Below are 24092 nucleotides of genomic sequence, written 5' to 3'. Positions count from 1 at the left end.
CTATTGCAATTTTACTGTGTCAGCAATAACTAACTCATTTAATTCAATGTATTATAGCTGGTAAACTGCAGACTGGATTGGAACGCAATGCATAAAATACCACTATACATGCTTCCTTCACCAGAAAAAAGACTAGCACAGAACTGCACTGTCTATTAAGACACTACTATTCAGCATTGTATGTCCTCTTGTATGAACTCCACAACTTTCTTTCTTATTCATTTTCTTGACCCCCCAAAAGACCAAAGTGATGAATACTTAAAAGAACAAACTAGAAGCTGGAGAGAGGCTCAGCAACGAAGAGTACAGGCTGTTGGTAGACTGTGGGTTAAGCACCCAGAACCCACATGGTAGCTCTCACAACTGCATGTAACTTCAGCTACTGCGGCTTGGACACCCTCTTTGGCCTCTCTGGGTACCAGGTATGCATATGGTGTACAGATATAAAAGCAATGAAAAACACACATGCATATAAAACTTAAAGAAAAGTTTAAATAAGCAAACAGAACACACTAAAGAGAAAGCTCTGAAGATTTTGTGCAAACATTGCCTATAACTTTTTCTGCTGGCCTCATTATTTGGTTTCTCTGAAAATTAATGAGCACTAACTCTAGGGAAGATGCAGAATATTGCAGAGTGTAGCTAATTTGTTCACATTTAACTGAAACAGATAATACGTAAGAATAGAAACTGGAGGGTGTTGAATAAAAGAAATAACCATCCAAAGGCTCATCTGAACAAAAAGGTGAACACAAGTCAATCAAAACAGTTTCCAGCACACTCAGATGTGAGGCAGATATCTGTACAACTCAAAACAACAGCAACTAGCCCCATCCCCCACAGCTAGCCTGAGTAGCAGTGCAGCAGTGTATGAAATTTGTTTTTTTCCTACACATTAGATGGTCAATTTCTTTAGGATTCTTCTTACTAAAAACTAAGACCATCAGTGGACATGACTTTGACCATTATTTCAGATCAATGCTGCCTGAATTCTGCTCAAACAGATGGATGGCTTTACATTCTGAATTCTTGTTTCATAGTCATTTACAAAGGAATGATATCCTCTTATTACAGAGAGCCTCATAGATAGATCATGGGTTATTTACTGGGAGTCTAATTAGCATTTCCAGATTACATCATTACATAACACTCTTTGGACTAGAGAACTGGGTAACAGGATGTAACAGGGCTTAACAAATCATGAACTCTTTTAAGTAACTGATCTCAACTTTGCCCAAGCCAGCAATGACCCAAAATTGTTATAGTCAATTATCAGATCTTATAACCAAAGTAAAAAGAAGGGACTATGCTTTTTTGTTTTAAACTCTTTAGTTAAGATGCAAGGGTGTTGTAAATGGATGTCAGAATCTGACAAGGGTTCAAGTGTTAGTAGTATAGTCTGTAGGAGGGCACTAAGAGGCAGTAACATATTTATGAGGTTGTGTCTAGGAGAAGGTCATTAAAATCAGTGAAGGTGTATGCCTTTAACAGAAAGACTAAAAGCCTGCCTCAGTCTCTTTTTCTGTGTTTGATTTTCCCATGTTTCTGCCATGATTTCCTGCCTCATTACAGGCCCCAAAGAGATGGGGCCAAAGAGACTGAAACCACCATGCTATGAGCCCAAATAAAACTGTTTATAAGCTGAATACCTCAGGTATTCATAAATCATTATGAAAACTAATGTGAATGGCTGCAGATGTTTTAAAAAGGGCATGTAGTAATTCCTCCCAAGTGAATTTAAGAAAAATTATTTTATTTTGTTTTTTAAAGACAGGGTCTCTCGACACAGTCCTGGCTGTCTTGATACTTACTTTCCAGAACAGTCTGACCTCGAACTCACGGAGATCTGTCTGCCTCTGCCTCTCAAGTGCTGGGGTTAAAGGTGTGCTCTACCACACCAGTAAAAATTAAAATTTTTAATGAGAAACTTTCACAAAAACAAAATTGCATCCAACCAACCGGCCTTTCATCATCAAACATTTATGAAGTACAAAATATAGGTCAAACCCAGTCTTGTCTCCTTTTTCTTTTTTAAAGACAAGGTCTCATGTACCCAGTCCCAAATTTGCTATGCAGACAAAGATGACATTGAGTTCATGAGCCTCTTGCTGGGAGGACATGTGCTGGGCCATCATGACTAGTTAATGTGGTGCTGAGGAGGACCCAAGAGTTCTAGCATGCTAAGCCAGCACTCTACCACATCAAATTAAAGTCCCTCTCCCTCATCTCTGTTTTTGCTTTTTGAGACAGAGTTTTTCTGTACAGCCCTAGCTGTCCTGGAACTCAGACATCTACCTGGACTCACCTTCTTCTGATCAATCGGTTTTCTTTGAATAACGCTGCATTACAATGACATTAAGTCTGAAATATGGAAATGGTTCTCAGATGACTGCAGAAGGTCAATCATTAAAATAATTACACAATTTAAAAAATTCTTTGTAATATATATAACTGAGTTGTAAAACAGGTGAGAAAACAATAAAAAAAATTAAAAGTAGGAGTTTAAATTCAGCAGAAAAATTACATGGACGAGCTCTCTAGCACTGTAGGTCCTGAGACCTAGTAATTACATAAAGTCAAAGTACATCCACTCCTAATTAACTATAGAGAAAACAGTATATGTTTACTTGGAACAATTCCCACCAGTGTTTGCCATCAGAATACACAGGACTGCTTTCTCCTTTCTCTTCACGGTATAGATTTGAAGGGAGAAAGGTCTTGACATTTTAGCTCCCTAAAGAAGAATGTTTTTACCTGATACTAAGATTCAACAGAAAGGGGAACTGAAAATACTACAGACCAGTGGGAAGGTGGGAGAAGATAGAAGGAGGAAGGAGGAAAAAGGGGGGAGAAGGAAGGGAGGAGGAAGAAGGGGGAGTAGGAGTAGGAGTAGGGTGTAAGAGAAGACTGGGAGGGCTGTGAGTGGAAGCACAAATGTGCTGAGTACTATAGACAGACCATGCCTAAACTTGAGATCAATGGCAACTAACATGACAATAAAGAACAGTTCTACCCACAGCACAAACACCTTCCTAGGACTTGGTGAAATAATCACCAAAGGCAAAGAAGTCTATTAACTGTTAATGGAAAATTAAATACTATAGACCCAAAGCCAGACCTTTCAAATAGTCTCTATACCAGTTTTTGCCTGAGTACCAATAAAATTTAAACCCCACTCTTTCCTCTTCTTCTCATTACACAATATTCCTGTTGATATTTTGTTTTCTTCCACTTCACTTTCTGATTACACAGAACTCATGATGGTTAAATTTACTCCTTTACCAGCATATTCTAAGACCACAGGCAAAATGGAATCAGCAGAGTCATGGAACAAATGAGAATTACAAGGGCATTACTGACCTGGAGAACAACAGTCCCCAGGTATTGAATAGAAAGGTAAGCATGTCTACTTGTGAGTTCAGAAAAGAGAACATACAAATTGAATCAATTAGATATAGCCTGTCTGACAATAAATTCTTTGTTGCTCAGATATGACCTTAAAGATAGTAGTCTAGAAATTCTGTATGTAAGGTATAATCTTGTCCTTTCTAGAATATTTAGAAAACAAACCTTTTCCAATTGTCATGAGAACCAGAGGGCTTGTTTTGCTACCTAATGCTACCTAACCTTATAAATCACTGTCTTCTAGGTTTTGAGGGAAAGGTTCCACTGTTAGTGCCTTTGTCACCTGAAGACAAAACTGTTCTAAATACATAATGCATGTCAAGAAAATGAAGACTTAACAAACATAGGCTTTGGAACTAGACCTTAGCTAGTACATTGGTTCTACTAGTTAGCCATGGGGCCTTGAGAGAGTTACTTTAAGCTATAATTTCTTATTCTATAAAATGAGCATCCCTGCCAGCTGTGTTGGTGCACGCCTGTGATCCCAGCACTCAGGAAAGCAGAAGCAGGTGAACATCTGTGAGTTCAAGGCCAGCCTAGTATACAGGAGTCCAGACAGCCAAGGCTACACAGAGAAACCCTGTCTAGAAAAAACCAAAAAAAAAACAAGACAAGAGCACCCCAATTTTGTACCCTAAATATAATAAGTTGGATAATTTACAAAATGTACATATGCGTACATTAAGATTTTAATAAACATCAGTAGTATCTATCAACACACATACAATGTTTTCCAACAAAAATCATATACGTCTGACTTCAAGTGGATGTCACTATGACTCATGTAGGATTTTTTTTTTTTAATCTCCTGAACTATTTTAAGACCTGGCAGATGGATATGCTCTTTCTGTTTGTACTTGTCTTTTATTCCTAAAGTTCAGGAACTACTGAATCCTCACTACCTCTCCCAGAATAACAGAAACTGCTAAGTGGAAGCTCTGAGTTAAGATGCCCTGAGTTAAGAAGGCACACAGTATCACTAAACCAGTTTTGTAGTGACGGGTGCATCATGGGTGGAAACAGACGGTGAACAAATAAGAACAAGAAATCTGAGCACTCTGGGAGGCAGAGGCAGGCAGACCTCTGGGAGTTCAAGGCCAGCCTAGCCTACAAAATTAGTCCAGGATAGCCAAGGCTACACAGAGAAACCCTGCCTTGAAAAACAGACAAACAAACAAACAACCAACCCCCCAACACACAAAAAGGAGATCTGTAGAACTCAAGGCAGTACTTTGTCATCAGGTTTGGTGAAGAAGGCCTATAATTCCCACTATGCAAGAGAACAAGGTGAACAAGATGGAAAAGTTCAAAACTAGCCTAGGTGACTTATGAAACACTGTTTAAGATCAGTCTTGCTAACTTCTTGAAGAAGTTAGTACAGGTGACACAGTAATGAAAATTTCATTAACCTAAAGGAGATGCCTATAAAGATACAATAAGTACACAGAACACCAAATAGATAGGATCAAAGAAAGTCCCCTCGACACACAATAATCAAAATACTAAATATACAGAACAGAGAAAGAATATTAAAAGCTGCAAAGGAAAAAGACCAAGTAACACATAAAGGCAGACCTATTGGAATTACCTGACTTCTTGACTTCTCAATGAAGATTATAAAAACCAGAAGGCCTTGAAGAGATACTGCAGTTTCTAAGAGATCACCCTGCCCCAGTAAAACCTTCAATCACCACAGATGGAGAAAATACGATACTTCATGTTAAAATATCAAATTTAAGTAATATCCATCTTCAAAATCTGGGCCTACAGAAGGAACTAGAAGAAAACTATAAACCAAGGAAGTTAACTACACACACACAAAAACACAGGAAATAATCTAACACCAGTAAAACAAACAAACAAACAAAGAAGCACACATCCTCACAATAGGAATTAAAAGTCACCATATATTAATATTTTCAACATCAATGGCTTCAATTCCCCAATAAGAAGACAGAGATTAACAAAATGGATGAGAAAATAGGTTCCATCCTTCCTTTGCATATAAGAAACACACCTCAACATCAAAGATAAACATTACTTTAAAAGTTTGAAAAAAAATATTGCGAGCAAACGGATCCAATAAGCAAGCTAGTATAGCTATTCTAATACCTAACAAAACAGCCTGCAAACCAAAACTAATCAAAAGAGTTGGGGAAGGACAATGATTACTCAAAGGAAAAACCCACCAACATGACATTCCAATCCTTCTTATAAAAGAAATACTACAGTTTAAATCACATACTGACTCTCACACAGTGGCAAATTTTAACAGCCCACTCTCACCAATGGACAGGCCACTTAGATAAAAACTAAACAGAGGAATGCTGAAGTTAACTGACCTTATAAACCAAATGGACCTAAAAGATATTTACAGAACACTTCAACCTAACACAAAAAGAATAAACCTCCTTCTCATGAAACTTTCACCAAAACTGACCACATGATCAGACACAAAGCAATTATCAACAGATAAAAGAAAATTGAAATAACTCCTTGAAAACTATTAGATGACCATGGATTAAAGCTGGATATCAACAACAGAAAGCTTACAAACTAATGGAAACTGAACAACTCTCTCTACTGAATGAAAAATGGGTCATGACAGAAATAAAGAAATTAAAGACTTTCTTGAATTCAATGAAAATGAATATTTATGGGACACACTGAAAGCGGTACAAAGAGAAAACTTCATAGCACTGTCTACATTAAGAAAACTGGAGATCTCATACTAACAATTTAACAGCACACCTGAAAGCTCTAGAACAAAAAGAGGCAAGCACTCCCAAGAGGAGTACATGACAAGAAATAATCAAACTGAGGGCTGAAAGTAATAAAATAGAAACTGAAAGAATACAAAGAATCAATGAAACACAAAGTTAGTTATTTGAGATAAACCCATATTCAAACTAAAAGACTTACAGAGAATATCCAAATTAATAAAATAAAAAACAAAGAAACATAACAACAAACACAGGAAATCCAGAGAATCCAGACACACTTTAAAAACCTATACTCCACCAAACTGGAAAATCTAAAAATGGATAATTTTCTCTATAGGTAAAACTTATCAAAGTTAAATCAAAGCCAGATAAACAATTTAAATAGACACATAACCCCTAGTGAAATAGAAGCAGTCACGAAAAATCTCCCAAGCAAGCAAGCAAGCAAGCAAGCAACCAACCAACAAAAAGCAAAGCCCAGGGATAGACAATTTTAGTGTAGGATTCTACAACACTTTCAAAGAAGAGCTAATGCCAAATACTCCTCAAACTATTCCACAAAACAGAAACAGAAGGAACATTGCCCAATTCATTTTATGAGGCCACAGTTACCCTGATACACAAACCACATTGAGACTCAATTAAAAAAAAAAGAGAGAGAGAGAATTACAGACCAATTTCCCTTACAAACATAGATGGAAAAATACAATAAAATAGTTGCAAACAGAATTCAAGAACCCATCAAAAGAATCACCCATCAAAACCAGGTAAGCTTTATCCTAGAGATGCAGGGATGGTTCAACATTATGAAAATCTGTAAATGTATTCTACCTGTGGTGTGGTGTCCCCTTAGGGAATGGGACTATTAGGTTGTTGAAGTAGATATGGCTTTGTTGGAGGACTTATGTCACTGGGAGGAGCCTTTGAGGTCTGACATGCTGAAGCCAGGCCCAGTGTCTTACTTTCTTCCTGCTACCTGTGGATCCAGATGTAGAACTCTCAGCTGCTCTCCAGAACCATGTCTACTTGTGTGCCACTGTGTTTCCCACTATAATGACAATGGAATAAACCTCTGACTATAAATCAGACCCAATTAAATGTTTGCTTTATAAGAGTTGCCAAGGTCATGGTGTCTCATCATAGCAACAGAAATCCTAACCAACATTTATATATAAACTGAAAAGAAACAAAACAACACAACACAAAACAAAACCCAACACACAATCATCTCATTCAATGCCAAAAAAGACTGACAAAATTTAACACCCCTTCATGATAAAAGTCCTGGAGAGAGTAGTGATAAAAGGAACATTCCTAAACATACTAAAAGCAATTTAGAGCAAGTCTATAGCCAAATGGAGAGAAAGTCAAAGCAATTTCACTAATATCAGGTTCATCCATTCTCCCCATATTCATTCAATATAGCACTTATCACATCTCATAGAAATTAGATACAAATGTATCAAATACCTCGAAACACTAAAATTGTTATAAGAAAACATAGGTAGTACCTTATAAGATACAGGTATAGGAAATTACTTTCCGAATAGAACTCCATTTGCCCAGGAATTAAGGCCAAGAAGTAGGACCTCATAAAACTAAAAAGCTTTTGTATAGCTAAGGGAATAACTATGTGAAGAAGCAACTCACAGAATGGGAGAGAATCCTTTTCAGCTACATATCTAATACAGAATTATCTAGCATATACAAAGAACTCAAAAAACAGATTTCTTAGAAGAAATAAAAAATTGTTAATTAAGAAATGTCTCTTTAAGTGCTTCTCTGCCATTCGATATTCCTCTGCAGAGAATTCTCTCTTTAGCTCTGTTCCCCATTTTTTAAGTGGATTACTTGGTTTGTTGCTTTTCAGCTTGTTTAGTTCTTTATATATATTGGATATGAGTCCTCTGTCAGATAGAGGGTTGGTGATGATTCTTTCCCAATCTGTAGGCAGTCGCTTTGTTTTGATGACGGTGTCCTTTGCTTTACAGAAGCTTTTCAATTTCATGAGGTCCCATTTATTGATTGTTGCTCTTAGAGCCTGTGCTGTTGGTGTTCTGTTCAGGAAGTTTTCTCCTGTACCAATGAGTTCTAGGGTATTCCCCACTTTTTTTTCTAGCCGATTTAATGTGTCTGGTTTTATGTTGAGGTCTTTGATCCACTTGGACTTCAGTTTTGTGCAGGGTGATAAGTATGGATCTATTTGCATTTTTCTACATGTAGACACCCAGTTGGACCAGCACCATTTGTTAAAGAAATGCTCAACCTCATTAGCCATTAGGGAAATGCAAATCAAAACAACCCTGAGATTTCACCTTACACCCATCAGAATGGCCAAGATGAAAATCTCAAGGGACAACACATGCTGGAGAGGTCGTGGAGAAAGGGGAACACTTCTCCACTGCTGGTGGGAATGTAAACTGGTACAACCACTCTGGAAATCAATCTGGCGCTTTCTCAGACAACTAGGAATAGCGCTTCCTCAAGATCCAGCCATACCACTCCTAGGCATATACCCAAAAGAGGCGCAAGTACACAACAAGGACATTTGTTCAACCATGTTTGTAGCAGCTTTATTTGTAATAGCCAGAAGCTGGAAACAACCCAGATGCCCCTCAACTGAAGAATGGATGCAGAAACTGTGGTACATCTATACAATGGAGTATTACTCAGCAATGAAAAATAAGGAAATCATGAAATTTGCAGGTAAATGGTGGGACCTGGAAAGGATCATCCTGAGTGAGTTGACCCAGAAGCAAAAAGACACTCACGGTATATACTCACTCATATAAACATACAATATAGAATAAACCCACTAAAAGCTGTACATCTAAACAAACTAAGCAAAAGAGAGGACCCTAACTAAAATGTTCAATCCCCATCCTGAAAGGCAAAGAGGATGGACATCAGAAGAAAACGAAAATAGGAAACAACCTCGGAACCCGCTACAGAGGGCCTCTGAAAGCCAGAAGAAAACAGGAAACAACCTTGAAACCTGCCACAGAGGGCCTCTGAAAGCTTCTGCAGTATAGACTGTCAAAGCAGATGCTGAGCCTGATGGCCAACTGATGGGCAGAGTGAATGGAATTTTATGTAAGAAGTGGGAAATAGTAAGAGCTGGAGGGAACGGGAACTCCACAAGCAGAGCAACAGAACAAGATAATTTGAACACAGGGAACTTCCCAGAGACTCATACTCCAACCAAGGACTATTTGTGGAGATGACCTGGAACCCCTGCACAGGTGTAGCCCATGGCAGTTCAGTGTCCAAGTGGGTTCCATAGTAATGGGAAGAGGGACTGCCTCTGACATAATCTGATTGGCCTGCTCGTTGATCACTCCCCCCTGAGGGGGGAGCAGCCTTACCAGACCACAGTAGAGGACAATGCAGCCACTTTTGATGAGAACTGATAGACTAAGATCAGAAAGAAGGAGAGGAGGACCTCCCCTATCAGTGGACTTGGGGAGTGGCATGCATGCAGAAAGGGGAGGGAGAGTGGGATCGGAAGGGGAGGAGGGAGGGACTTATGGGGGGATACAAAATGAATAAAGTGAAATTAATAAAAAAAAATAAAAGATTTAAAAAAAAAAAAGAAATGTCTCATAGTGTCCACCATCTTTAATAATCAGGGAAATGCCAATTAAAACAACTCTGGCATTTCATCTCACTCCTGTCAGAATTGCTAAGTTCAACAAAACAACTGACAACAAATGTTGATGAGGCTGTGGGGAAAGGGGAATCATAATTGATCCCCAACTCCCACTGTTGGGAACAGAAACTGATAAAGCCATTATGTAATTCAGTATGAAGAATCCTCAAAAGCTAAAAGTAAATCTACCATGACTCAGCTATACCACTTTCTTGGCATTTGTCCAAAGAACGCCATAGCTTATTCTACAGATACTTGCTTATCCAAGTTCACTGCTGCTCTAGTTACAATAGCTATGAAATACCCTTCAACAAATGAATGGATAATGAACATATAGCACATATACACTATAAAATATTATTCAGCTATACAGACCTAGAAAATATCCCAAGTGAGGCAACCCAGATCCAAAAAGACAAATGCAACACATTTTTTTTTTTTTTTAAATCTACAGTTCCTAGATCCAAATGCTCAGATGTGAGTATAGAACATGGAGCAACCCCACAGATAGCAGAAACTATAAAGGGACAATGGTGGGTAGAGAAGGCTTGAAATGGCAGAATACAGGTGATATAAAGGGAGAAACAAAAAGGAGCAAGTCAACTAACAACTCAAGTTGAAAGAATTCTCAAATTTTATAATTCCTCTGAAGATAAAGAAGCACATGATTTGTTCAAGAATTATGAAGAAACAGACTGAATAAACAGAAACTTTGGCACAAAATAAGCAAGTGTGAGTATTACAAAGCTAAATCATCATTACCACATGTTTAATCTTCCATAGATACAGGTTTACCTTGGATACAAGCCTTGAGGTACCAGTAGGCCCTACCAAGTAGGCCCTGACTAACTTGTTGCTGGGACAGATTTTCCTACAAAGGGGTTTCTATATTTGGTTATAAAATACTGACTTAAGTTTGCTGCCCACTCTATATCCATTGCTTTTTCTGACTAACACGTCTCGAAAGATGACAGCAGTTTAAACACCTACCAAGCAGTCTGTAATACAGGTATGGCAGCACAATGTGTTCTGACAGGTGACTTGCTGTGATATAAACAATCATTTATCTAACAAAGCCTTAGGAAAGTTCAATTGGCGTGTTCTCTCCATATTAAGTAAGAATTGAAGTATAGAAATACAGGAAGTCTCTGAGAACTGGGCATATATTGCAATTTGTTATCTAAAAACAAAGTTATAGGGCCTGGAGAAATGGTTCAGCGGTTCAATTCCCAGCACTCACATGGCAGCTCGCAACTGTCTGTAACTCCAGTTCCAGGGATCTGATACTCTCAAACATATAGATAAGCAGGCAGAACATCAATGTACATAAGATGCTTTAAGGAAAAAGTTAGCTACCGCATATTTTCGGTTTACAACGTGGTTTACATCAGTATCTTCCAAACCACAACTATGAGCCTGACCAGCAGGCACTGAAGAATGCCCAAACACAGCAGCACCAAAGAATTCAGGTCAGAAAATGAACAAAAACCACATGAAAAAATAGACCGGGAGCAGGTGAGATCGTCATTTCTTCTCAATGCTAAAGTGTTTAAGTTTCTTAAGATGACTTTCATTGATGTTTAAGTATAGAGCGATGTCTCTTAAGGTTCTCACTCTTCTAGTACCTTGATGGGGATCTAAAAGCCACACAAGAATTTAGAGCACTGGTTTCCAACAGCAATTTAAGATAGGCACAGGCATGACAAACACCCTTCAGTCAAACTCCTAAAGAATTCCTATATAAGAATGACAATCTATAACAAGCAGAGTCATATTTTCAACACTACAGAAGACCACATCCTACTCTCCCTTATTAAAAGATGAGAAAAATGACTGCTTAGAAAAATGATTTGGTAAATCATACTATAATTAACAGCTAAGATAGGTTTTAATTTTTATTGTTTGTTCGCCTAACATGTACACCATAAAGTATAAGGGAAGGGTGAGGAGAGGACAGTGACTTGGCTAAAAGTCAGGCTGACATACCCACCTTCAGCATGCAAGAAGTACACTGAAGTGCTGGCTTCCTGCTCTAAAGGGTCCTTCTGTAATTCTTTTACATCAAGGCTGCACATAAAGTTTTTGCCCTAGAAGTTAAAAAGTTCATGTTTTATACATGAGCAACTTGACTAATACCCTGCCAATCCATGAAGGTACTGTGTACCTCACAGCAGCGTTGTAGTGCTAATACAGTTCTTTACATCCCCACACAAAGGTGAACAAGACAAAAAGGACATACGTAGGTTTTCCTACACATAAAGGTTGTGCTTACACAGAGGTGTCAGCTAAGGAGCGAAAAGAACTGACATACACCAAGTGTGCTAAGTGATAAGCCTAAGCTTTACCAGAAAGCTGTCACCAGGCAGAATAAAGGAACCCCACATTTACAGAGATGCTTAGGCAGCTAGCTAGATATGCCAACAGTCTAAGAGTAACACACATTCAATAACAATACTCACTATATTTCCCCAAGACCCTCCACTAGGCAGACTACATCTAAGTTCACTTCTAAGTCTGACCTACTTTTTCTGCCTCATCCTCTACTCCTTGCATGTAATTCTTCCTTCCATTGTGTTCAACTTGGACTGTAGCTCACACTATACTTTCATACACTCCTGCCTTTGTTCTGCCAGAATCACTGTATTTAAGGAAACCCTAGAAACTGACAGTAGGACTCAGATTCCACTGGGCACCAACTGTCCCTTTCATTCCTGGCTTCTGAGTTCTCTTTCTTTCCTCCTGTGTACATCACAGGGTCTGGCCATATAAGCATGAATTTAGTTTTTAATATTCCTTTCTTTCTAAACTGTAAATAGTATTCACAATATTTGGGGAATGAAGTAAATGAATTAAAACCTCATAGATTCTCCACTTCAAATAGGTTGTACTTTTTTGGGGGAAGGGGAAAGATAAAAAAAGGTAAAGACAATCACTATAAAGAGAAACATGTAATTTCATATAGTATACAGTGAATCCATTTCATATATATTTAGTTTGTCAAATTGTTATTACAGGAATAGGTAAAACTTCATTCAATGTTTGGAGAGGCCAAGGCATGAAGAGGTCATGAGTCTTTCAGAAGGAAGGCAAGATCTAGTTTCTGGTATTGAGTTTGTTACTTGCTAGAATCTGACAACTTAGTTGCTTTTGCTTAGCTTGGGTTCTTTAGATGTCCGACTACTTACATAGAATCAGGGTATTCAAATAATGGGTAAGAAAAGAAAAAAAAAATCACAGACTGCCATTTTAGTGAAACCAATATTTTTGGTTGGAAAATGAGACAGAATCACTTGTGCATACTCTGGGGACTCTAAGAGGTGTAGATGTAGCCTCTGTCCTAGAAAGTCCAGGGGAGAAGAGGTAGCAGCTCATCCTAAGGCTGTGAACAATGAACTAAGTAAAAAGTCAGACAGAAACAGGCGTACAGGAGCTTGGAGGAAAGGTCACCCTGGGTAGGTGCTCATGATACTTTGAAGCGTGATGTTAGAAGGCTGAACAAAAACAACAAAAAAAAGAACACTAAAATTCAGGTGTTAGACTTCAGGATAAAAGCTCCAGGAAGAACAGAGAGGCATTACAGATCTCAAATGTGAATGGAAGGCTAATTGGTTTTGGAAATGGATCTTCACAGGGCTCTTTGTCATGGATGGGAGAAGATACAGAGGGCTGAGGCTTGTTGCAGTGATGTGCTTTGCACATTGTAGAGACGGATGGGCCCTGCAGTCAGATATTTTCTACTATACAAGTGGAGAACCTGAGACACCCAAAGCTTTCCTGTCCTGATGCTCAATTCATGTTTCGATCTGAGATGTGTTGTTAGGCAGACTAGTCAGATGAACAGTAAATGTATATAAGAGACTCAGACGTAGGTTCTGACTTAACTGTGGTAAGCAGTGTACCAGAGGAGATTTTGATAGGGTGAGTACAGACATTCTGACTGGCAGTTAATTGTTCCTATTTTCACTCAATGGGAGAGATGTCAACAGGAACATTAGTGAGACAGAAAGTAATTCAAGGCTCTCCTTTTAGTAGCTGCCACAGCTCATCCATGGTGAACAGACCTCTCTTGAGTTAATGAGGCCCTCTGGAAGATATCGCCCCACCCATGTCAAGTAGGTATGGAGATTCCAAAAACTTTTACTAGACCCATGGCAGGAGGCATAAACTACAAAACAGAATTTTTGATAAGACATGTCATTTAAATGTTGAAACAGAGAAAAACAGCCTAGGTTTATATGAAGTTAAAGCTTCAACAACTTTATAAAGTAAATAATAGAAATAATTATTCTGTTTTCAGGAAAGTTTATCTAGTTATTATGTCAACACAAAATATATTATCACTTAGTAGCAACACTGTTTGACATTTTAGTGGTTAATACAAAATACCAAACTGAGAAGCAGCAGAATAAGCAATAAGAAGCCCTCTACTAAGTGCCAGGATTGCTTCTTGGTGCTTTTATATTTGTTTTTCACATTTAACCTGCAAAACAATTTCAACCACATAAAAATTTTATCTGATTAACAAAGAGTTAGCCATCTTGACACCTACTGGGACAGGGTTCTATTAAAGGTCAACTGACATGCAACATTCAAACTTTCACAAGCCATCTTACCATCTTAACTCTGAGAGAAGCTCATTCTGTAAATCTTGGTAAACAATGTCTATAGAATTTACAAAACGAATAGCTGATACCTGACTCTCAAAAATACAGATGCTCCTCGACTCATGATAGTATTACATGTGATAAGGTTGAAAAAAATGCCCAACCAACACAAGTCTACCTTACCTGCTGACTGTAACAGCTGGGCACCCCATGGAACAACAGTAAACCTATGGTATGCATGGACGACTGGAGCCCAGAAACCTACAGAGTAACTACAGCTTAGTGCTAGCTTCAGCCTGGGAATGATCAAGGCAAACCCAGTGTGATGCTGCAACTCAAGCATTGGGAGGCAGAAGCAGAGAGGCAGAGACAGGAGAATTATTATGTTCTGGAGCTAGCCTGGGCTATGTACTGAGTTCCATCCAGGTCAGCCCAACCAGAGCTATAGAGCAAGATCCTGTCTCAAAAGACAAAAGCCCTATAATAAATAAGCAAATGGGTAAATAATAAAAACTCAAGACTGGAAATATGGTTTGTGGCTTCTACCAAAGTTCATGATGTTTCACCATCAGTCAAGCTGACAAACCTTAAGAGAAGGCATTCAACTTGTGGAGCCATTTTTACAAATATCTATTACTGAGATAATCACTGGAAAGTAGGTGATATTTAAATGCAAATAAGAATTCAACCCATTTCTGAGACTGATACTCCAACCAAGGACCATTCATGAAGATAACCTAGAATCCCTGTAGAGATGTAGCTCATGGTAGCTCAGTGTCCAAGTGGGTTCCCTAGTAAGGGGAGCAGGGACTGTCTCTGACATGAACTCAGTGGCTGGCTCTCTGATCACCTCCCCTGAGGGGGTTGTAGCCTTACTAGGCTACACAGGAAGACAATGTAGCCACTCCTGATGAGACCTGATAGGCTAGGGTCAGATGGAAGAGGAGGACCACCTCCCCTATCAGTGGACTGGGGGAGAGGCATGGATGGAGAAGAGGGAGGGACAGTGGGAATGGGAGGGGACCACGGAAGGGGCTACAGTTGGGATAAAGTGAATAAACTGCAGAGAGACAGAGAGAGAGAGAGAGAGAGAGAGAGAGAGAGGATTGAACGCAAATACCATAGAGTCAGTGGCTTTTGGCCTGTGCTAGCAGTATGTCCAAAACAGGAAATCATCACTTATCACAAACAGCAATGAGGCCAGCTACAGTCTACATTCAGAGATAAATGTTTTCTAAAACTAACCAGAATAATTTGATTAAAGAATGGTTACCTGCTATAAAACAACTTAAAACAAAATAAAAGTAAAAACAAAACAAAAACAGCCATTACAAAACCAGACCTCACTCCCTTCCGAGCCATTTCCATCTGATTATGGCAACATTTGTCCCATTAGCCAGAAGGCAGCCAGAAGCCAAACAATACATCCATCCAGAGGAACCCAGAAGCTGGAGACAGAAACTCAGACAGCTAATTCCCCCTCAACCGTAATTTCTTTCTGCTATCCTACAGCAAACTCACGGAGGAAAAAGCAGAATAGTGGTTCTCAGGAACAAAGGGGAAGAGACTACAGCGCAGTGGTTCTCACCCTTCCTAATGCTGTAACTCTTTAATACTGTTCCTCATGTTGTGGTGACCCCCAACCTTGAAATTATCTTCATTACTACGTCATAACTTTCATTTTCCTTCTTTTATGAATCATAATGTAAATTTCTTTGTCTTCTGATAATCTTAGGTGAGCCCAGTCCCCTCTGGGTTGAGATCCACTGTGCTAGCACTTCCTCTAGGATGTTCCTGGAGCTTAAAGTAGGCTTTAGTTTGTATGTCCTCTCCAGGAGGGAAAATCGAATGTCTCATGAGTTACAGGCTCTACTTTAAGACAAGGCTTTCAAAGAACGGCATTGACTGGGTAAAATGAAGACACTTATTTGAAAGTAACCTCAACTAATCCCAGTCATTATAAGTAAGAGAACCACCTCAACCTCAACCACAGCTATACTGTTTTAATTAGACATGAAAAGAAATGTTAATAATACTTAAGACATTTTCTAAAATGCAACTTCAGTGGCATTTTCTAAAATGCCACTTCATGTGGCTACTATACAGTAAAAAAAACAATCTTATGAAAGTCCACATTTCATTGAGCAGCTCCTACTGACAAGACAATTGGAAGTCTACTTTTTCCCAGGTGTAAGTTAAATCTTTTCTTTTGCCCTCCCACGTTATCAAGCATTTGTAAACACATTCTGTACTGAAGGATTTGGCCTTACCCTAGTGAGAAAATCAGTTACTCAAAACAGAGTTTACAAAGTACTAAGTCTGCAGTATCAGATGACTGAGGTTATCATCTTAAATTCATTTTAACTATAAAAAAAAAATCAAACCTAATTTTGGCCTTCAAACACTGTAGCACTGTTGTCACTCTGATGAAAAGACAGACAAAAAGAGAGAGAGAGAAAAAAAAAGATGAGATCTTACATTTTTGTCTAAATTTAAGTTTGACTGTTAAATTTCCTGCTTGTCAGTATTAAAATTTAAACATTTCTTTTTAAATATGTTTGTGAACTGCTTAACTATTTAAATCAACCAAGCAGCCAACCATCCGTCCACCCATCCATCCATCCTTCCTTCCAACCCCACCAAATATCCTATTCTGGGAGAAGATTGTCTCCTCCAAAATGGACACCTCAGAGCTAACAGCTCGGAGAAGTTCCTATTCCTAAGAAGTTGTAACCATACACTAAATGAGGTCAGAGTGGACTCCCAAAGCCTGAGTACGAGGGACATCATAATATATATTAGGAAACACAGATTTTATTATTGTTTTTCTGTGGAAATTTGTACAAAATTGGATATAAAAACTGATCATAAATGCTTACATTTTTAGAAAGAATAAGATCTGTACTTTAGGAGAACTTGCTAGCTGGTGTAACTGCTGGCACTAAATGAGTTTTTCCCTCTAGCCAGATTAGAGCTCACAAACTTTTATTTCTCTTTTGTACTATAGTGTGGCTACCATGAATAAGTTCAATATGAAAGGCACGTTAGCACCTGCTACCTAACTACTCTTCCATTTTGTTCAAATGAGCCACTTATATATAGCTTCTTCTAACTTGACATGTTACATACTCAATGCCAGGCCCTACACTCACATCAAAAGCCCATTTTAGAAACTTGAGTCCTCTGTCATATTAACTACATGCTCACTCTGACTTTATGACCATCCCAAAGGGAAGACATAAAGGCTTTCATTTCAGGTGAAACTCAGGTCAGTGCACTCCAACTGCTTCCTAAGTTGCTTTCCACAGCTTGTAAGACAAAGCAATAAGTAGTTTTGACACTTAGGTTGTTGGTATTTGCTATGACTACATGAGACACTAAAGCCAATTCCATGGAAATTTGTCTGACAGTATGTGCTTATTATCTCTCTAGTTTTTACAAAAGTTGGATGAAAATAGTAGATAAAAAAATATGTAGCCAATACCTACTAGCAATGCACAATCAAAAGAATATATAATTTATTTATAACATTAAATTGCCAGTAAAATCCACTTCAGTGGTATTCTGAAACTAATTCTGTGCATATACTTTTCATTAAGAAATACATATATAGGAGTCTGGGAATGTGGTTCAGAGGTAAAGTCGTTGCCTAGCATGCATGAGGACCTGGGCTCAAGTCCCAGTACTACCGGTGGTGGTGGTAGTGCATGTAGAAAAGTTACACAATTATTTCAAAGAATTTTATTTTGTAACAAAAATAGGCTAAGAGGAAGATTCTCCAAGGAGAGGGGAAATGTATACATAAAAGTGATCTTAGGACATTTAAGAGTCTTGAAGTTATTGCTAAGAGTTCATCTCTATGGTTAAGGGCAGATAGTTCCTTTTGCTGCTCTTTTTGAGATCTTCTTTGTGATTAAAGTAGATGGGAAAAATTAAAATTGTCCACAATAATAAAAGATAGTAATACTGTCTCTTTGCAAAGTCTATTCTACTTTAACTGGTAGTTTAACAAAAGAAACCAAAGTTCAGTAAAGTATGTTTGTTGACTAGCAAGAAACTGAAGGAAGGCTAATGGAGTCAGCTTCTTCCAGTTCAGTGCTCCTCCTACTGTGTTATATGGCATATTCAAGAATAGTCTGAAAAATCACCGGAACCAGGTTAAAAGAAAAAATGAAATTCAACAGAGGTCAGGTAAAGTGTAATGTGATTTAGTAGTTCTTGTTAGGAGCAGCTTCTTTTGCTTAATGACAATGATCACTGATTCCCTTCCAGCCCAATCTTTTTCTTTTGGGGGGTGTATGGTGAGTATGGGGAGTGGGGATTGAACTCAGGGCCCTTTGCATGCTAAACATGTGTTCTACCTCTGAGATACATCTACTTTTGGGGAATTATCTTACCTCTGCTCCTGAGTAAGTATCAGTTTGGAGGACGAGTTCATCCAGGTCAACATCGTTACTGATAGGCATCGAGTGGAACTGCAGGTTCAGTATTTCCCTTCTTGTTGCTGCATCTGGTAAGGGCACGTAAATGATCCTGTCAATTCTTCCAGGCCGCATCAAAGCCTACGGAGATGGAACAAGAAGGCTTAGTTATGCTCAGAACTGGCACTTTACATCAAAGCAGTAAGAAAAAGAGAGAACCTATATTTTCAGAAATATCACACAACTATTATCCTCAATAAACAAATAAGACAAGTACTAGACACTGCATAATCCATTTCAGGGTATAAATAGTGTCTACTTGACTTTCTGAAGATAGGAAAACAGTAGTTCTGGAAAATGCTTTCTGTACAGCTGCCATGGTAAGCAAAAAATGGTAACATTTAGAGAAATGTATGCATGACTTGTTCTTATTATATGAAAAAAAATTTTAAACTTCCTTCAATAATTCTTACAAATACAGACTTGGCTATTTGCTGTTTAGAGAGCCCTAAAAATAGCACAGCTATGATAAAGGTGTAGGCCTGGAGATAAATTTAGTCAATTGAATGTTTTTGGCATTTTACCATAGGCTACTAACCTATGTTATGCCAGACCTAGTAAACTTACTTACTCAGGAGTTTACTGAGTATGCTACAGATAGCTTTGGTATTAGGGAAAAGAACAAATGTACAAAACATACATGTGTAAAGCTAACTGTGGCAACAATTATGCAAACTTATGAATAAGAACCAATAAAGAGGTTTTAAATAAGTGAATTTTATGGCTTATGACATCTCAAAAAAGGCACTGAAACAGATGTGTTTCTTTTGAAAGAATGAAGTAGCATTTAGATGAGGCAATCAAAAAAAGCTTTGCTCAAAAGGTAACTTATACTAATACCCAAAGAAGTTAGCCACATGAAGAGATGTTGGAAGGACATTCAAGGTAAAGAGAAGATCAAGTACAAGGAAAGCAATTGGCACATAGCAGGAGAGAAAGAAATCCAGTGGATCCTAAACACAGTGAGTATTGAAAACAAGAGGTAAGACGTGAAGTCAGAGAGAAACAAATATACTGTAGAATGTATTCTATTGTTGAAGCTTAGAATAAAAAAAACGACATGATAAAATTTGCATTAAAGGATTGTTTCTGTGGAAAAATATAAAAAAGAACACTATGTCACAATCAGAGTTCTAGAAGAAAAAGAAAGAAAATTTGGAACAAAAAAAAAAAAAATCTGAAGAACTAAGGACCTCAAAATTTCCCCAAATCGACAAGCAAAACACAAATTCAGTCAAGAAGCCCCAACAGAATGTTGTTTTCATTTGAACTGCTAACATTTCCAACTCAAGGCTAATTTGAATACAGGTGCACACAGGGGACACCTCCCCTGGTCCACCAAAAGGAGAGGTCCTCCTCCCCTTCTAACTGACCCTAGCCTATCAGGTCGCTTCCTCTGTGCCTGGCAAGCCTGCACCCCCCAGGGGAAGGTGATCAAAGAGCCAGTCACTGAGTTCATGTCAGAGAGAGCCTCTGTTCCCACACTAGGAGACTGAGGTGCCTATGATTACATCTGAGCTGGGGGGTCTAGGTCCTCTCCATGCATGATCCTTGGTCTAATTATCAGTCTCTGCGGGACCCTGGGCTCAGGTTTTTTGGCTCTGTTGGTCTCCTTGGTAGAGCTCCTGTCCCCTCCAGGTCTTTCTATTTCCCCTTCTTCCATAAGATTCTCTGTACTCTGCCCAAAGATTAGCTATGAGTCTTAACATCTGCTTTGATACCCTGTAGGCAAGAGTCTTTCAGAGGCCCTCTGTGGGTAGGCTTCTGTCCTGTTCCCTCTCTTCTCATGAAATCATGAAATTTGCAGGCAGATGGATGGAAGTAGAAAAGATCATCCTGAGTAAGGTAACCCAAAAGGAGAAAGACATACATAGTATATACTCATTTATAAGTGGATATTAGACATATAATATAGGATAAACATACTAAGATCTATAGTCCTAAAGAAGCTAAACATGCCTGGTCCTTGGCTGGAAGATGCTCAGTCCTCATTCAGAAGGGCAAACAGGGTAGACACTTCTTCATTTTCAATGAACCCATAGTGCTAATTATGCTTGGAGTTTGCTAACGTGTGTGTGGGTCAGTGACAGCCTGTCTTATGCTAGTGCCGATAAAACAATCTAGTTAGCACTAACAGGAGTATTTAGTTAAGTATACTTGCAAAACATTGGGCAGAAAAAACTTAAAGGTTTGTGTTTCTTTTTAAAGGATTTAATTTTTAGTTATGTGTCTGTCTCTGTGTGGGTATGAACAGTTAAAGTCAAGGTGAAAGTGCAGTTACCCAAGGAGGTCAAAAGAGGGAGTCAGAACTCCTGGAGCTGGAGTCACAGGTGTAAACTTAAATGAAACAAAACCAACCAAACAAAACAAGACAAAACAAGGGGGGGGGGGGGGGGGGGGGGGGGGGAAGAAATGGCTCAGTGGTTAAGAGTACTGCCTGCTCTTCCGAAAGGATCCAGGTTCAATTCCCAGCACCAACATAGCAGCTCAAGGTTCAATTCCCAGCACCCACATAGCAGCTCAAGTCCAGGCATTCTAATACCTCTGTAACAATGCACAGAAAATAAAATTAAATGAATTATTAAAAAACCCAACCAAACAACAACAACAAGAAACAAAGATAAGCAAGTCTTTCCCCATTGCACAAATATCAACTTGGACAGTGTTTAGTTGCTGGGGAAATAGCTGTAAATAGGTTGGTCTTTCTTTTTTTTTAAACTTTTGTATTTTCCCTGTAAATACTAATAGATTCCTCGGTAGTTTAAATTTCCTTTCTAATGCTTAAAAGAACAGTACAGCAAAGTATACAGAGCAAAAACATTGGCTAGGTGTTGGATCACCCAGAACACGCACCTGTGCCCTGTTCTGCTGAGGCTATTCCAGGGCAGTGCAGGCTGACTGCATGTCAAATCAGCTGGGCCTGGAGGAGCCAGAGAGGCCTTTTCTGGTCTGATCTTGTTGGTGAAAGTCATTCTTTAAAGACAGGAAAGAACCTTCCTTCCTGTAGAACTATGAATTAGTTAACACCCTTCCTAGAACTTTTTTTTTTTTAAGCACTGTTCTGGAATACGAGGGTAGGTATGTTCAGAGTGATGAGTGCTCTCTGAAATCAGCATGGCACTTGATGAAGAACCCTCCCAATTGTAGAGTCACATGAGATACTATAGCATCTTCATCCAAATAGTATTAAAAAAAAAATCACTGGGTGAGCTACTCTCTTTTTTTTTCCACTTTGCAATTACAATTGAGTTTTTACAGGTGTGTGGGTGTGAGTGTAGGCCGAGGTTAAGATCAGGAATCATCTTAAGTGTTCTGGCATCATAATCATTGATGAAAGGTCTTTCACTCAAACCCAGATCTTGCTGATATGGTTAGTCTTGCTGGCCAGCTTGCCCTGGGGGTTTCATGATTCTATGAAAGGATGGAGTGACAAGATGGCTATCATAACAGCCCAGTATTTACTTGGGTTTCTGGATTCAGAACAAGGCAAAGCCATCTCCCCAGCTCCTACCTGTATTTTCTGAGAACTCATTCAAGTTTTTGAGCAAGTCTGTACTTCTCTAATAGCCTTGGTTTCTTTATGTATGAGAATAAAGGGGCTCTAACCAGAGGGGGGCAATGTAAGCCCGACAGGCCCCTCAAATACTCAGATATGCAAAATTCTCACTTTTGTCAACATTTTGAAGGAGTCACTGAATTCTGCTTCTGGTGCTAGATAAGGAATTACAGAATCACTACAACCTTTTGTATGTGTATGCATGTATGAGTATATATATGTGTATTTTATAGCACAGGGACAGAACCAAGGGCCTTTTGCATGTTAAGCAAGTGTTTTCTGCAAGAGCCAGATGACCTTTAAAATGAGCCTCTAAGACCCCATTTCTAAGGTTCTACATGGCATCCTCCATGGCTTATATGGCCACTAAAGAAAACATGTTTCTTATAAAACAAATCTTTCTTACTTGTACATAAAGAGTTCAAAACATTGGCAAGTATTTCTTGTGAAGCTCAGTGCCAGTTACAGGTTCCTTTTCTGTTTCATAAGTTTTAAAATTTAACACTTGCAAGTTTGGATTTTATAAAACATTCAAATTTAATTTAATCAGTATAGAAATACTTACGTAGTTCAAAGTATTAAAAAAAGACACTCTGAAACCAAGAATGGTGTCATTACATCTATAATCCCAGTACTCAGGAGGCCAAGTCAGTAAGATTGCTGTGAATTTATGGCAGCTGGGGATACATACGAAGACCCTATCTTGAAAAACCAAACCAAATCAAACCAAAGCAACAAAAGAATCAGGACTCACTGACTTGGGTTCACTGAACATAAAAAAGCATGTGAATACAGGGTGTGCACTCCTCTAGGACAGAAGAGCAGCCGGGCCTTCAATCCTCAACCAAAACTGCAATGAGTCACCCACCACCATTCACGGAGAAAATCTCACAAAAGGGAAAGGGAAATACTTGTTAACAGTTTTGGTCTGTTTCTAAGAAAACTTAACTTTATTCTAGTCATTTCTCTGTTCCCCTAAATCTAGCAGAGTAGTACATGTGGTTAACACTACTTCCAATCTCTATTGACATCAGAGCTACTTGGTTGTCTTCATTATATTTGCATGTTTAATTTGGATCTTTTCCAACAGACTGTAGACTGAAAGGAATGGCAGAACCCACATTCACTCTTCTGTTCAGCCATGGCATACATGAGTCATTTAATAAATGCTCACGCAGTCAAACAAGCCAGAAGTCTCAGCCCCTCCCCTTTATATGTATTACTGCTTAAAGTAATCAATTTCATGGAAAACATACATTTATTGTTTTCTATTCAAGTCCCAATTTGCAGCTCCTTTCCTTTTTTTCTGCTGAAGCTCCCACTGCATGTAAGAACCAAGCTCACAAATTCAGACTTCTCTGGTCAGAATGACATTCCCCACTGGCGTGTCAGGCAAACACAATTTCTTGTTCAAAACCGAACTTTAAGCATTCTCCTTTGTAAAAAAATCTGGCATACTACTAAAAAGGGAGGGCAAAAGATCCACCTAACTAAATTAATATTCTAGTCAAATCATGTAACAGCCATATGTTCAGAAAATCATTTAAACCTCTTTATAATTCTTCACTTACTGCCGTTGGCTCAGTAAACCTCAAGTCTATAGTCTAACTTTAAGTATTAGAAAGACACACACACACACACACACACACACACACACACACACACACACACACA

General features: G+C 38.6%; 1 protein-coding gene across 4 annotated transcripts in view; it reads right to left on the bottom strand.

The window, feature by feature from the left end:
• The window catches only part of Afg2a (AFG2 AAA ATPase homolog A), a 170005-nt gene that overhangs the window by 24339 nt on the left and 121574 nt on the right, over positions 1-24092 (bottom strand). For 3 of the 4 annotated variants that reach the window (XM_055625897.1, XM_055625898.1, XM_055625900.1), the window contains exon 15: positions 18779-18943. In XM_055625897.1, coding sequence (XP_055481872.1) covers positions 18779-18943 — 165 coding nt within the window. Of the gene's footprint in view, positions 1-11767; positions 11865-18778; positions 18944-24092 lie in introns of all 4 variants that reach the window. The other variant, XM_055625899.1, reaches the window with a different exon arrangement.

This window comes from Psammomys obesus, unplaced genomic scaffold (genome assembly GCF_907164565.1).
Source record: "Psammomys obesus unplaced genomic scaffold, mPsaObe1.curated_primary_1811, whole genome shotgun sequence".
In the NCBI taxonomy this organism is placed as follows: Eukaryota; Metazoa; Chordata; class Mammalia; order Rodentia; family Muridae; genus Psammomys; species Psammomys obesus.
Note: the sequence above shows the minus strand (reverse complement) of the source record. Positions and strands in the feature narration are given on the sequence as shown.